The sequence below is a fragment of the Schistocerca piceifrons genome, unplaced genomic scaffold (genome assembly GCF_021461385.2).
Source record: "Schistocerca piceifrons isolate TAMUIC-IGC-003096 unplaced genomic scaffold, iqSchPice1.1 HiC_scaffold_2171, whole genome shotgun sequence".
Lineage (NCBI taxonomy): Eukaryota > Metazoa > Arthropoda > Insecta > Orthoptera > Acrididae > Schistocerca > Schistocerca piceifrons.
The window spans coordinates 2,793,861-2,807,905 of NW_025728088.1; the positions used below are offsets into that span (position 1 = coordinate 2,793,861).

At 42.1% G+C, this 14,045-nt stretch overlaps 1 protein-coding gene across 3 annotated transcripts in view; it reads left to right on the forward strand.

The window, feature by feature from the left end:
• Window positions 1–1,298: 1,298 nt before the first annotated feature.
• Window positions 1,299–14,045, forward strand: part of LOC124742183 — a 103,516-nt gene continuing 90,769 nt past the window's right edge. For 2 of the 3 annotated variants that reach the window (XM_047248762.1, XM_047248763.1), the window contains exon 1: window positions 11,959–12,561. In XM_047248762.1, coding sequence (XP_047104718.1) covers window positions 12,426–12,561 — 136 coding nt within the window. In that variant the 5' untranslated portion in view covers window positions 11,959–12,425. Of the gene's footprint in view, window positions 1,391–11,958; window positions 12,562–14,045 lie in introns of those variants that run through there. The other variant, XM_047248764.1, reaches the window with a different exon arrangement.

Consider the following 14,045-nt stretch of genomic DNA (forward strand, 5'->3'; position numbering starts at 1 on the left):
TCAGGTGTGCCGCAGGGGAGTGTCGTAGGACCGTTGCTATTCACAATATACATAAATGACCTTGTGGATGACATCGGAAGTTCACTGAGGCTTTTTGCGGATGATGCTGTGGTGTATCTAGAGGTTGTAACAATGTAAAATTGTACTGAAATGCAGGAGGATCTGCAGCGAATTGCCGCACGGTGCAGGGAATGGCACTTGAATCTCAATGCAGACAAGTGTAATGTGCTGCGAATACATAGAAAGATAGATCCCTTATCATTTAGCTACAAAATAGCAGGTCAGCAACTGGAAGCATTTAATTCCATAAATTATCTGGGAGTAGGCATTAGGAGTGATTTAAAATGGAATGATCATATAAAGTTGATCGTCGGTAAAGCAGATGCCAGACTGAGATTCATTGGAAGAATCCTACGGAAATGCAATCCGAAAACAAAGGAAGTAGGTTAGAGTACGCTTGTTCGCCCACTGCTTGAATACTGCTCAGCAGTGTGGGATCCGTACCAGATAGGGTTGATAGAAGAGATAGAGAAGATCCAACGGAGAGCAGCGCGCTTCGTTACAGGATCATTTAGTAATCGCGAAAGCGTTACGGAGATGATAGGTAAACTCCAGTTGAAGACTCTGCAGGAGAGACGCTCAGTAGCTCGGTACGGGCTTTTGTTGTAGTTTCGAGAACATACCTTCACCGAAGAGCCAAGCAGTATATTGCTCCCTCCTACGTATATCTCGCGAATAGACCGTGAGGAAAAAATCAGAGAGATTAGAGCCCACACAGAGGCATACCGACAATCCTTCTTTCCACGAACAATACGAGACTGGAATAGAGGGGAGAACCGATAGAGGTACTCAAGGTACCCTCCGCCACACACCGTCAGGTGGCTTGCGGAGTATGGATGTAGATATGACTGGTCATTTTATTCAGCGCTCTGCCTGAAAGTCACAAAAAGTAATGGCGCCACACTCGAATTAGGACGGGCCCATCCTTCTGTCGGGGAAGTTCGCCTGTGTTGCTCCGTCGTTGCTTCGGCCTGTGGGAGACAGCGTGCGCGGTGGGCGAATGTTCCCTGAAACCACACTCGCTGCTATTGCTTTTTACGGTGCAGTCGACAAGTACACGTCGTTTTAAAGTGGTCTGTGTTCTCAACATTCGACACGAGTGTAACTTTTGACGAGTTAGTTATGGGACGGACGAAAGAGTTGCGCGACGAAGTCGACCGCGTGCTACTGTTATAAAAAGTTACCAGCTTGTTCGCGCATGCGCAGTGCAGGAATGGCGTAAGACATCCAGCCTAGTGGAAGAATGCTCTGAGCGGCAGGTCGTGTGCGAGTGCGGACTCGTGGAACGCACCGCGCTGTTTGTGTGTGTTGCACTCGTAAGCTGGGCGTGGTAAGTGCTGTGCTTTCTTTTTCTACAGTTTTTGCTTCGAATTCACTAACTATCGTGTTACTACGACACTGTGCTCGTACAGTATATGCAGCTAGACGACAAGTTTTTTGTGCCAAGGAAAGTACGTTTCGAGAAGTTATTAGAAAAACGAGGGCAACGTGTTTACTTTCCGCCTAGTAATGCTCGGTTTTTGGTTCCGAGATGCTGTTCCTCGGTGAACATCTGCATTTAACATTTGTCACGACGTGCGGATGTTGCTGTCGAGGCAGTAACTGCAAAACTGTAAACAACACCTGGCACGCGGCTGACGTAATACTTCGTCGTTAGGAGGAAATGGCAGTACGCGGCGGATGCAATATCACGTCGCGCCACTTCCGATGATTTTCAGTCGTTTCTAACATTCTTTTTTTGCTCCTGGAATGATCTGTGAGATCTGCAGACATCGTAGCGGTATCAGTTTAACCATTCGTCGTTTTTGAAACCTTTGTTGCTTCGTAGGCACTAGGTGACGTTATAGAGTTATCTGTTTCGCGGATTTAGTACGACTGTGTGTTCAGAATGTGTTGTGAAGAGAAGAAACGTTTGGAAAAAATGATTTAGAGAGCCCTTGACGAGTCTACATACGATGAAAATGAAGTGTTACATGACGACTAAGATTACACGACGTTTAAAACTTGTAGTAATTCTCAATTTTTTGAAGATGAACTGCTTAAGGTATTATTTTCAAAGATTGTGTTGTTACGAAGGATTCAGGAAATCAACGCGAGTGAATGTAATATTCGACTACATACACTGTACTGCGCTACGAATGCAAAAATTTTATTGGTCTCGTGCTTTGTTTCTTTCTTTAGAAGCTGATTGGCTGTAAAAGAAAGGTAACGTGTTTGCTTACACAATCGAATAACAGAATTGCTTCTCAGTTTTTTTCTGTGATGTTGAAGTTTGACCTGAGTAGATTATTCAAGGCTTTATACTAGTTGTTGTTGTCGTGGTCTTCAGTCCTGAGACTGGTTTGATGCAGCTCTCCATGCTACTCTATCCAGTGCAAGCTTCTTCATCTCCCAGTACTTACTGCAACCTACATCCTTCTGAATCTGCTTAGTGTATCTATCTCTTCGTCTCCCTCTACGATTTTTTTTTATGCCTCAGAATATGCCCTACCAACCGGTCCCTTCTTCTTGTCAAGTTTTGCCCAAACTCCTCTTCTCCCCTATTCTATTCAATACCTCCTCATTAGTTACGTGATCTACCCATCTAATCTTCAGCATTTTTCTGTAGCACCACATTTCGAAAGCTTCTATTCTCTCCCCCCCATGAACCATGGACCTTGCCGTTGGTGGGGAGGCTTGCGTGCCTCAGCGATACAGATAGCCGTACCGTAGGTGCAACCACAACGGAGGGGTATCTGTTGAGAGGCCAGACAAACGTGTGGTTCCTGAAGAGGGGCAGCAGCCTTTTCAGTAGTTGCAGGGGCAACAGTCTGGATGATTGACTGATCTGGCCTTGTAACATTAACCAAAACGGCCCTGCTGTGCTGGTACTGTGAACGGTTGAAAGCAAGGGGAAACTACAGCCGTAATTTTTCCCGAGGGCATGCAGCTCTACTGTATGACTAAATGATGATGGCGTCCTCTTGGGTAAAATATTCCGGAGGTAAAATAGTCCCCCCATTCGGATCTCCGGGCAGGGACTACTCAGGAGGACGTCGTTATCAGGAGAAATAAAACTGGCGTTCTACGGATCGGAGCGTGGAATGTCAGATCCCTTAATCGGGCAGGTAGGTTAGAAAATTTAAAAAGGGAAATGGATAGGTTAAAGTTAGATATAGTGGGAATTAGATAAGTTCGGTGGCAGGAGGAACAAGACTTTTGGTCAGGCGAATACAGGATTATAAATACAAAGTCAAATAGGGGTAATGCGGGAGTAGGTTTAATAATGAATAAAAGAAAATAGGAATGCGGGTAAGCTACTACAAACAGCATAGTGAACGCATTATTGTAGCCAAGATAGACACGAAGCCCACACCTACTACAGTGCTACAAGTTTATATGCCAACTAGCTCTGCAGATGACGAAGAAATTGAAGAAATGTGTGATGAAATAAAAGAAATTATTCAGATAGTGAAGGGAGACGAAAATTTAATAGTCATGGGTGACTGGAATTCGAGTGTAGGAAAAGGGAGAGAAGGAAACGTAGTAGGTGAATATGGATTGGGGATAAGAAATGAAAGAGGAAACCGCCTGATAGAATTTTGCACAGAGCACAACTTAACCATAGCTAACACTTGGGGTAGCAATCATGATAGAAGGTTGTATACATGGAAGAACCCTGGAGATACTAAAAGGTATCAGATAGATTATATAATGGTAAGACAGAGATTTAGGAACCAGGTTTTAAATTGTAAAACATTTCCAGGGGCAGATGTGGACTCTGACCACAATCTATTGGTTATGAACTGTAGATTAAAACTGAAGAAACTGCAAAAAAGGTGGGAATTTAAGGAGATCGGACCTGGATAAACTGAAAGAACCAGAGGTTGTACAGAGTTTCAGGGAGAGCATAAGGGAACAATTGACAGGAATGGGGGAAAGAAATACAGTAGAAGAAGAATGGGTAGCTTTGAGGGATGAAGTAGTGAAGGCAGGAGAGGATCAAGTAGGTAAAAAGACGAGGGCTAGTAGAAATCCTTGGGTAACAGAAGAAATATTGAATTTAATTGATGAAAGGAGAAAATATAAAAATGCAGTAAATGAAGCAGGTAAAAAGGAATACAAACGTCTCAAAAATGAGATCGACAGGAAGTGCAAAATGGCTAAGCAGGGATGGCTAGAGGACAAATGTAAGGATGTAGAGACTTATCTCACTAGGGGTAAGATAGATACTGCCTACAGGAAAATTAAAGACAGCTTTGGAGATAAGAGAACCACTTGTATGAACATCAAGATCTCAGATGGAAACCCAGTTCGAAGCAAAGAAGGGAAAGCAGGAAGGTGGAAGGGGTATATAGAAGGTCTATACAAGGGCGATGCACTTGATGACAATATTATGGAAATGGAAGAGGATGTAGATGAAGATGAAATGGGAGATACGATAAGGCGTGAAGAGTTTGACAGAGCACTGAAAGACCTGAGTCGAAACAAGGCCCCCGGAGTAGACAACATTCCATTGGAACTACTGACGGCCTTGGGAGAGCCAGTCCTGACAAAACTCTACCATCTGGTGAGCAAGATGTATGAAACAGGCGAAATACCCTCAGACTTCAAGAAGAATATAATAATTCCAATCCCAAAGAAAGCAGGTGTTGACAGATGTGAAAATTACCGAACAATCAGTTTAATAAGCCACAGCTGCAAAGTACTAACACGAATTCTTTACAGACGAATGGAAAAACTTGTAGAAGCCGACCTCGGGGAAGATCAGTTTGGATTCCGTACAAATACTGGAACACGTGAGGCAATACTGACCTTACGACTTATCTTGGAAGAAAGATTAAGGAAAGGCAAACCTACGTTTCTAGCATTTGTAGACTTAGAGAAAGCTTTTGACAATGTTGACTGGAATACTCTCTTTCAAATTCTAAAGATGGCAGGGGTAAAATACAGGGAGCGAAAGGCTATTTACAATTTGTACAGAAACCAGATGGCAGTTATAAGAGTCGAGGGACATGAAAGGGAAGCAGTGGTTGGGAAGGGAGTAAGACAGGGTTGTAGCCTCTCCCCGATGTTATTCAATCTGTATATTGAGCAAGCAGTAAAGGAAACAAAAGAAAAGTTCAGAGTAGGTATTAAAATCCATGGAGAAGAAATAAAAACTTTGAGGTTCGCCGATGACGTTGTAATTCTGTCAGAGACAGCAAAGGACTTGGAAGAGCAGTTGTACGGAATGGATGGTGTCTTGAAGGGAGGATATAAGATGAACATCAACAAAAGCAAAATGAGGCTAATGGAATGTAGTCGAATTAAGTCGGGTGATGCTGAGGGTATTAGATTAGGAAATGAGACACTTAAAGTAGTAAAGGAGTTTTGCTATTTGGGGAGCAAAATAACTGATGATGGTCGAAGTAGAGAGGATATAAAATGTAGACTGGCAATGGCATGGAAAGTGTTTCTGAAGAAGAGAAATTTGTTAACGTCGAGTATAGATTTAAGTGTCAGGAAGTAATTTCTGAAAGTATTTGTATGAAGTGTAGCCATGTATGGAAGTGAAACATGGACGGTAAATAGTTGGGACAAGAAGAGAATAGAAGCTTTCGAAATGTGGTGCTACAGAAGAATGCTGAAGATTAGATGTGTAGATCACATAACTAATGAGGAAGTGTTGAATAGGATTGGGGAGAAGAGAAGTTTGTGGCACAACTTGACTAGAACAAGGGATCGATTGGTAGGACACATTCTGAGGCATCAGTGGATCACAAATTTAGTATTGGACGGAAGTGTGGAGGGTAAAAATCGTAGAGGGTGACCAAGAGATGAATACGCTAAGCAGATTCAGAAGGATGTTGGCTGCAGTAGGTACTGGGAGATGAAGAGGCTTGCACAGGATAGAGTAGCATGGAGAGCTGCATCAAACCAGTCTCAGGACTGAAGACCACAACAACAACAACAACTAGTATTCTATTGTTGTCCAAACTATTTATCTTCCATGTTTCACTTCCAACATTTAAGTATTAGTCTATTTTCTGTTGTTAACCATCTGTTTACAAAGACAGCGCAGCAACATTTCGTCGGGCGATTACAATGTTACCCTTTATGGGTGGCGACAATCTGAAACAGAGAACATTCTACACGTAGTGGTCCGAGTAGTATCGACTTTAACGATAAGTGCTAGAAAGTGAGTGGTAAACCTCTCGCTTCTTTACTATAGCTGGTCTATTGGAGGTTCACAATACACCATTTACGTGGTTTGGCAGTTAATAAAAAGTCGTGGAACTCTGCGGCAAGAGGTGCCACCATCGTGTTCTTAGTGTTGGCCCTTGAGCAAAAAAATTTCGACGATCACTGGACCAGGGCCATTGGCAGTAACGGCGTTTTCAGTCTACTGCTCATGGGTTGGCGGCACGTCAGTTTCCCGTAGCCAATGCGATGATGCTTTGACATAACCTATGAGAGGCAACTACTGAGCCACTGTATTCCTAGCGCCGACATCGACACCGCTGTCTTGTTTGCTGTTTTTCGGTGTGTGTGTTTGTGGCAGGGATTGCTGTAAAGTGGACTGATCTAAGTGAATAAGTAGTGCACAGCGACGCCGTTCGTTGGTGCATGTCTCGTGGGATAGTTGCAGATGTATGGTGTTGAAATGAGTGAAAGAGTGACAGGTTTGTGTGAATGGAATCATCAGGAAGTGGATCTTTTTTTTTTTTTTTTTTTCAAATTCAGTCTTGCGAAAAGGTAGGTGGTTCAGTGTTTATTAATGACAGTTCAAATGGTTCAAATGGCTCTGAGCACTATGGGACTCAACTTCTGAGGTCATAAGTCCCCTAGAACGTAGAACTACTTAAACCTAACTAACCTAAGGGCATCACACACATCCGTGTCCGAGGCAGGATTCGAACCTGCGACCGTAGCGGTCTCACGGTTCCGGACTGAAGCGCCTAGAACCGCACGGCCACTAATGACAGTCACATGTTCAATATTTCAATATAGGGCTTCTCCGCGGTCATTTCCGTTGCGGTTCTCCTGCGTCTAAAAAATGAGAACGACAGAAAGTGCAAAACGGCTAACCAGGGGTGGCTAGAGGACAAATGTAAGGATGTAGAGCCGCATATCACTAGGGGTAAGATAGATACTGCCTACAGGAAAATTAAAGATATCTTTGGAGAAAAGAGAACCACTTGCATGAATATCAAGAGCTCAGATGGAAATCCAGTTCTAAGCAAAGAAGGGAAAGCAGAAAGGTGGAAGGAGTATATAGAGGGTCTATACAAAGGCGATGTACTTGATGACAGTATTATAGAAGTGGAAGAGAGTGTAGATGAAGATGAAATAGGAGATATGATACTGCGTGAAGAGTTTGACAGACCGCTGAAAGACCTGTGTCGAAACAAGGCCCCGGGAGTAGACAACATTCCATTGGAACTACTGACAGCCTTGGGAGAGCCAGTCCTGACAAAACTCTACCATCTGGTGAGCAAGATGTATGAGACAGGCGAAATACCCTCAGGCTTCAAGAAGAATATAATAATTCCAAACCCAAAGAAAGCGGGTGTTGACAGATGTGAAAATTACCGAACTATCAGTTTAATAAGTCACGGCTGCAAAATAATAACGCGAATTTTTTACAGACGAATGGAAAAACTTGTAGAAGCCGACCTTGGGGAAGATCAGTTTCGATACCGTAGAAATTTTGGAACACGTGAGGCAATACTCACTATACGACTTATCTTAGATTAAGGAAAGGCAAACCTACGTTTCTATCATTTGTAGACTTAGAGAAAGCTTTTGACAATGTTGACTGGAATACTCCCTTTCAAATTCTGAAGGTGGCAGGGGTAAAATACAGGGAGCGAAAGGCTATTTACAATTCATACAGAAACCAGATAGCAGTTATAAGAGTCGAGGGACATGAAAGGGAAGCAGTGGTTGGGAAGGGAGTGGGACAGGCTTGTAGCCTCTCCCCAATGTTATTCAATCTATATATTGAGCAAGCAGTGAAGGAAACAAAAGAAAAATTCGGAGTACGTTTTAAAATCCATGGAGAAGAAATAAAAATTTTGAGTTTCGCTGATGACATTGTAATTCTGTCAGTGACAGCAAAGGACCTGGAAGAGCAGTTGAACGGAATGGACAGTGTCTTGAAAGGAGGATATAAGATTAACATTAACAGAAGCAAAACGAGGATAATGGAATGTAGTCGAATCTAATCGAGTGATGCTGCGGGAATTTGATTAGGAAATGAGAGGCTTAAAGTAGTAAAGGAGTTTTGCTATTTGGGGAGCAAAATAACTGATGATGATCGAAGTAGAGAGGATATAAAATGTAGACTGGCAATGGCAAGGAAAGCGTTTCTGAAGAAGAGAAATCTATTAACATCGAGTATAGATTTGAGTGTCAGGAAATCGTTTCTGAAAGTATTTGTATGGAGTGTAGCCATGTGTGGTGTCACCGCCAGACACCACACTTGCTAGGTGGTAGCCGTTTAAATCGGCCGCGGTCAGCTACTCGTAGTATACGACGGACCGGCGTGTCGCCACTGTCAGTAATTGCAGACCGAGCGCCGCCACACGGCAGGTCTAGAGAGACTTCCTAGCACTCGCCCCAGTTGTACAGCCGACTTTGCTAGCGATGGTTCACTGACAAAACACGCTCTCATTTGCCGAGACGATAGTTAGCATAGCCTTCAGCTAAGTCAATTGCTACGACCTAGCAAGGCGCCATTTATCCTTTGCTATGTATCTAATGAAGCATGTACAGTAACAAGACCAATGTTCACCAATTGTGGATTTAAGTATTCCAGCAGCTACGTACTTTTCTTTATAGCATTCATTACGTATCCTGTTTCAGACCTCACGCCAGCCTGCGTGAGTTTAAGAGCGTGCCTTTCGGTTACCCGTCACTGTGGACTGGCTGTCTTGTCAGTCCACAACACCATGTATGGAAGTGAAACATGGACGATAAATAGTTTGGACAAGAAGAGAATAGAAGCTTTAGAAGATGGGTAGATCACATAACTAATGAGGAGGTATTGAATAGAATTGGGGAGAAGAGGAGCTTGTGGCACAACTTGACTAGAAGAAGGGATCGGTTGGTAGGACATGTTCTGAGACATCGAGGGATCACCAATTTAGCACTGGAGGGCAGCGTGGAGGGTAAAAATCGTAGAGGGAGACCAAGAGATGAATACACTAAGCAGGTTCAGAAGGATGTAGGTTGCAGTAGGTACTGGGAGATGAAGAAGCTTGCACAGGATAGAGTAGCGTGGAGAGCTGCATCAAACCAGTCTCAGGACTCAAGACCACAACAACAACAACAACAACAACAACTACAAGTGCGTTTCTTACGTAGGTTTACATAAATTATTTTAGTTTTTTGAGGTTTAAATTTGTTTACGGGTAAAAAGAAACATTTCAGTGCCCCCTTGAATGATACTGTTTAGTTTCATTACATGTTAGAAAATATAAAGTAGAATTCAGTTGAATGTAAAAGTCAGGTAGCGGGCAAACTTTTAGATAGTTTTACTTTTTAATTATAGCTTTGTTAATGTTCATGTTTACGGAAATTGTCTTTCATCTTTAAAGTTCAACTTATCAATCATTTCATTAAAAGTTCCGCAAATTATTGTACAAATCATACAAGTCCTATAAATGTTACTTCATGTGTAAACGCCTTTTACGAATGAGAAAACACACATAATGTATTCTTTACTGTGCTCTTGGCACGTATTTGTCTATGTCTCGTCAAAAAAAAAAAGTGTCTGTTTTGCATATTTATTTAGTTAAAAGTCCGCCGAGCGAACGTATTGGCTGAGCGGACAGAGTAGCCGCGCGGTGTGCCAGGTCATTGCTTCCGGCGCTCTTTCAAGTGGGCTGACAAGCGAAGAGCGTCGACCAGCAGCGGCTGGTGTGATGTGAGGTAGGGAGCCTGCCTGCGTACAGAGAGGGAGTGGCCACGGGTGAAGTTGGCCGTGACTGGTTGATTAGCTTTGGCGCCATTTTTCTGCCAAACGTCTCTCGCGCTTCCTATGTTCGCCGTGCTTGTGAGCTGAATTGAAGTTCAGAGGACTTTTGGAAACGGGTCAAAGGAATCTGAATTATTGAGAGACTTGTTATGCGGTGTGCACGCATGTTCGATTTAGTTGTATGTCGTTTTTAGTACGTAATTAGCGTTTGGGATCTAAAATACGAGTTGAAATAATGAAGCGTTTTGTGATGAAGTCGGTAGGCCTACATGTTTGAAGTAAACACGTTAGCAATTGCACAGTATTGTTTTTGACATCTGTAATTCGTTCTGCAGACGTTCGTAAACGATGCCAGGTTGTGCTGCATTTGGTTGTTCCAATAGAGGCGAAGGTGGATTTCGCGTGTTAGCATTTCCACGCAATGAAGAAAGACGAAAGCAGTGGGCAGTTTTTTTAAGTACTTTTAGTCACGCAAAACAGATAGGCCTATTACAATTCACTGCATTTGTAAGCTTTTATTTCTTTAACAGTTCGTGCATACTGGTAGCATCACAAGCTTTTCTGAAGCCATTATCTGACGTCCTTGCTGGAAACGGGAAGTTCCTGTAATTGTTGTGCCACGCTCATTCGACTTTATAGCGTCAAACTTTATTTCGTTCCGAATCAGAACAATAGGCATTATTTTGGTTTCAGTATTATTATTGCCTGACTGTTGACGCAGGCAATGCACTGCCTCTGAGCACTATGGGACTTAACATCTGAGGTCATCAGTCCCCTAGAACTTAGAACTACTTAAACCTAACTAACCTAAGGACAGCACACAACACCCAGTCATCATGGACGCAGGCAAGTTGTAAGCACGTTTTCCGCGGCTGTCGTGGTTGCTCAAACATTTTTCGTAGTAAATAATTGTAGGTACTCTTGAAGACAGTTTTTAATAGGCCTACTTACTGTGGGATAGAAGGGATACAGTAGTTTTCTTGTTATATTTGGTCGTTATTACAGTAGCCTACATTTAACATTACCTGATTTTTGTAATCTTTTTCGTTTGTTATCTACGAGAGGTGTTCAGTAAAGTCGTAAGCAGTTGTTTACTTATGACATGCAAAAAGTTTGAAGACGTGACAAGAAGTACTAATACGTCTCACACTTTTTGCATGTCACAAGTAAACAAGTGCTTACGAGAATGAGATTTTCACTCTGCAGCTGAGTGTGCGCTAATATGAAACTTCCTGGCAGATTAAAACTGTGTGCCGGACCGAGACTCGAACTCGGGACCTTTGCCTTTCGCGGGCAAGTGCTTGGGTAGTTCAGTTGGTAGAGCGCTTGCCCGCGGAAGGCAAAGGTCCCGAGTTGGAGTCTCGCTCCGGCACACAGTTTTAATCTGCCAGGAAGTTTCAACTACTTACGACTTTCATTCATCTGACGTAATACAGGTACGTTAAATCTTTAGCGTTATGCACTTCCGATACAAAACAAATGCTATACACTATTTTTGTTTTGTTTACGTTACTTTTATTGCAATATGTCTAGTAAACGAACTTTAAAGGAGATAAATGCAAGTAACGAATAATTTTTACAGTCACTGTATCAAATTTTCCTGTGCTGTACGTAGTAGGCTACTGTGAGTATATTATAGCTGTAAAGAAAGGCATTTCACGAATGATTTCGCCATATTGTCTTGTGCTTTTGATTCGGTGAGTTTGTACTCCACTACTGGCCATTCAAAAGTTCCGCCCGGAGTTTGGCAGAAAAATGGCCGCCGTATCGTCCGCTTGGCCACTCTCTCCCTGTACAGGCTCTCTAGCAACAAGTGGCAGCTAGCGCCATCTCGTAGCGATGACGTCACCCGATCACTCGCCGCATGCCGCTCGCCCTGCTGCCGGCCGGTGGAACTATATGGGCAGGCACATTCCGCGCACGTGATTCGAGTTGCATTGCATTGCTGCGCGGAAGCACGCAGTGCCAATCCACGCGAAGCTTCTTGCGTTCATGAAATGCATAAAACGCGGCAGAATTAGTCCTTTATATGTCACTACACACTGTAGCGTCCTGGGAAAAAGGTTCGGATAAGCACGTGTTGTGTTGTGTGATAAGTATCCCTCTAGCATGAATGTAAATTGTCACTGTTTATTCACTAGCGCGTCAACAGTTCACACGACTGAAGCTTGTCATACTGTTTTAAAATCGTTCCCGGTTTGAATAACCACAACAAAAGTGTCTCAACAGTGTTTCTTATTTAGTGCGTTTATACGCTTATTTTTAAGCATGCATTTATTAAACGTCTCTGCTAACACATTTTATTCATCGCACCGTAAAGTCTCATCGTGTGTGATTGCATTGTTTATGTGTTGTCGATAACACATCGTCCCAGCACTGTGTCTTTAGCGAAATTAGTGACAGTTTGTGCCTGAAAAGTAGCATGTCACTATGGTGCACTACACTATATTGCTTTCTGTGCGTGTGTGAATGTTTTATCACTCATTGGATTAGGCCACAAGAAGAGGCTGAAGACGTTTGTTCCTCTCCCGTCGGCTGCTACACATCGTCAACAAACGGTGAGTTGGACCTAGCCATTGTTTATAATCTCTTTCTCCTAATTATATGTAAACACTTCGAAGTCCACATTTCGCACTCTCTTGAGTGTCCTATGTTCTGTTGATAGTCCACTTATCCTTGTGGCACTATTTGCGACACATGTAAACAGTCGCTTTTGCAAATTTACATCTTATTTACAATTGAGTCCCTGCTACCTGAATATCAGAAAGCGACGTACTAAATACCTAACTATTTACATAATACATAAATATTAAACTTGTTTACATTGAAACCATGCCTGCATAGAAATATGATGCTGCTATATACTACAGCAGTCTGGTTTAACATTCCTACTGAGTGGCTCATATGTGCAAGATTACTGTCAACACATATGAGACCACGACCGTTCCATGTTGCACAGTACATGTGAAATTCCTAGTCGCAACAAAGGGAAAACGACCGCAGAGAACAAAGCACGAGAGATCCCCCCCCCCCCCCAAAAAAAAAAAGAGAAAGCCAAAACCCCGAAATTCGTGGTCGCGAAATTAAACCTTCCTCAAAAACCATGTGTGTCAAGCCTGTGTCTCGCCAAGCATAATCGGTTCATCTCATGGTCTTATAAAACTGTGCTTACAACCAGGCATATAAATGAGTCTTAATACTACTTTACTACAGAGTTATCTGTGTCATAAATTGTGTTCACATAAAAATGCATATAGATATATACAATAAACAAACATCAGTAAAAATGTAAATGCATAGATGCTTATTAACTATGAGTCAAAACCTTACATATATTATTTACATAGATCTGTGGATGTTATTATTTCTGTAGCACATTTCTGGTGGGAAATATGAGAACATGGTATTCATGGACGAAAATTGTCAATAAGAAGTTTCCTAATCAAACATTCTTTAAATGACTCAGTCAGAGGTTCTTCAGAATCAGAATGTTTATTATCCCGTAACATACAAAGTCAAATCACAGATCTGATGTACTGGGGACTCGTCAACATTACATTTACATTACAATTACAATTTGTATATACAGTATTACAAAAACAATATATCAACACTCCAGTTTACATGAATTACAAAGTAATATATAACAACAGTGTTTGCATAGTGGACATATTTTTACAATCATTTATTTGACACAAAACTGCTAAGCTTAATTTACAGGTGATGTTTCCTTGCTCAGACTTCCACATCATCGTTCATAAATTCTTCTACAGAGTAATAAAATTTTTTCCGCTAATAACTTGTGCAGCTTTGATTTAAATTGCTCTAGCTCCATGCTATTTATTTGTTTCTTTTTTAGCATGTTGTAGATTTTCATGCCTATTATTCTGGGGTTTGTGCATATGACTTTAACCTGTGAGTAGGAAGCATGAAGTTTGTCTTATTCCTAGTGCTGTATTGATGCTTAATATTGATGTCTACGAATAACATACGGTTACTTTATACAAAAATAATCAGTTCAGAGATGTACAAACAGAGGGCA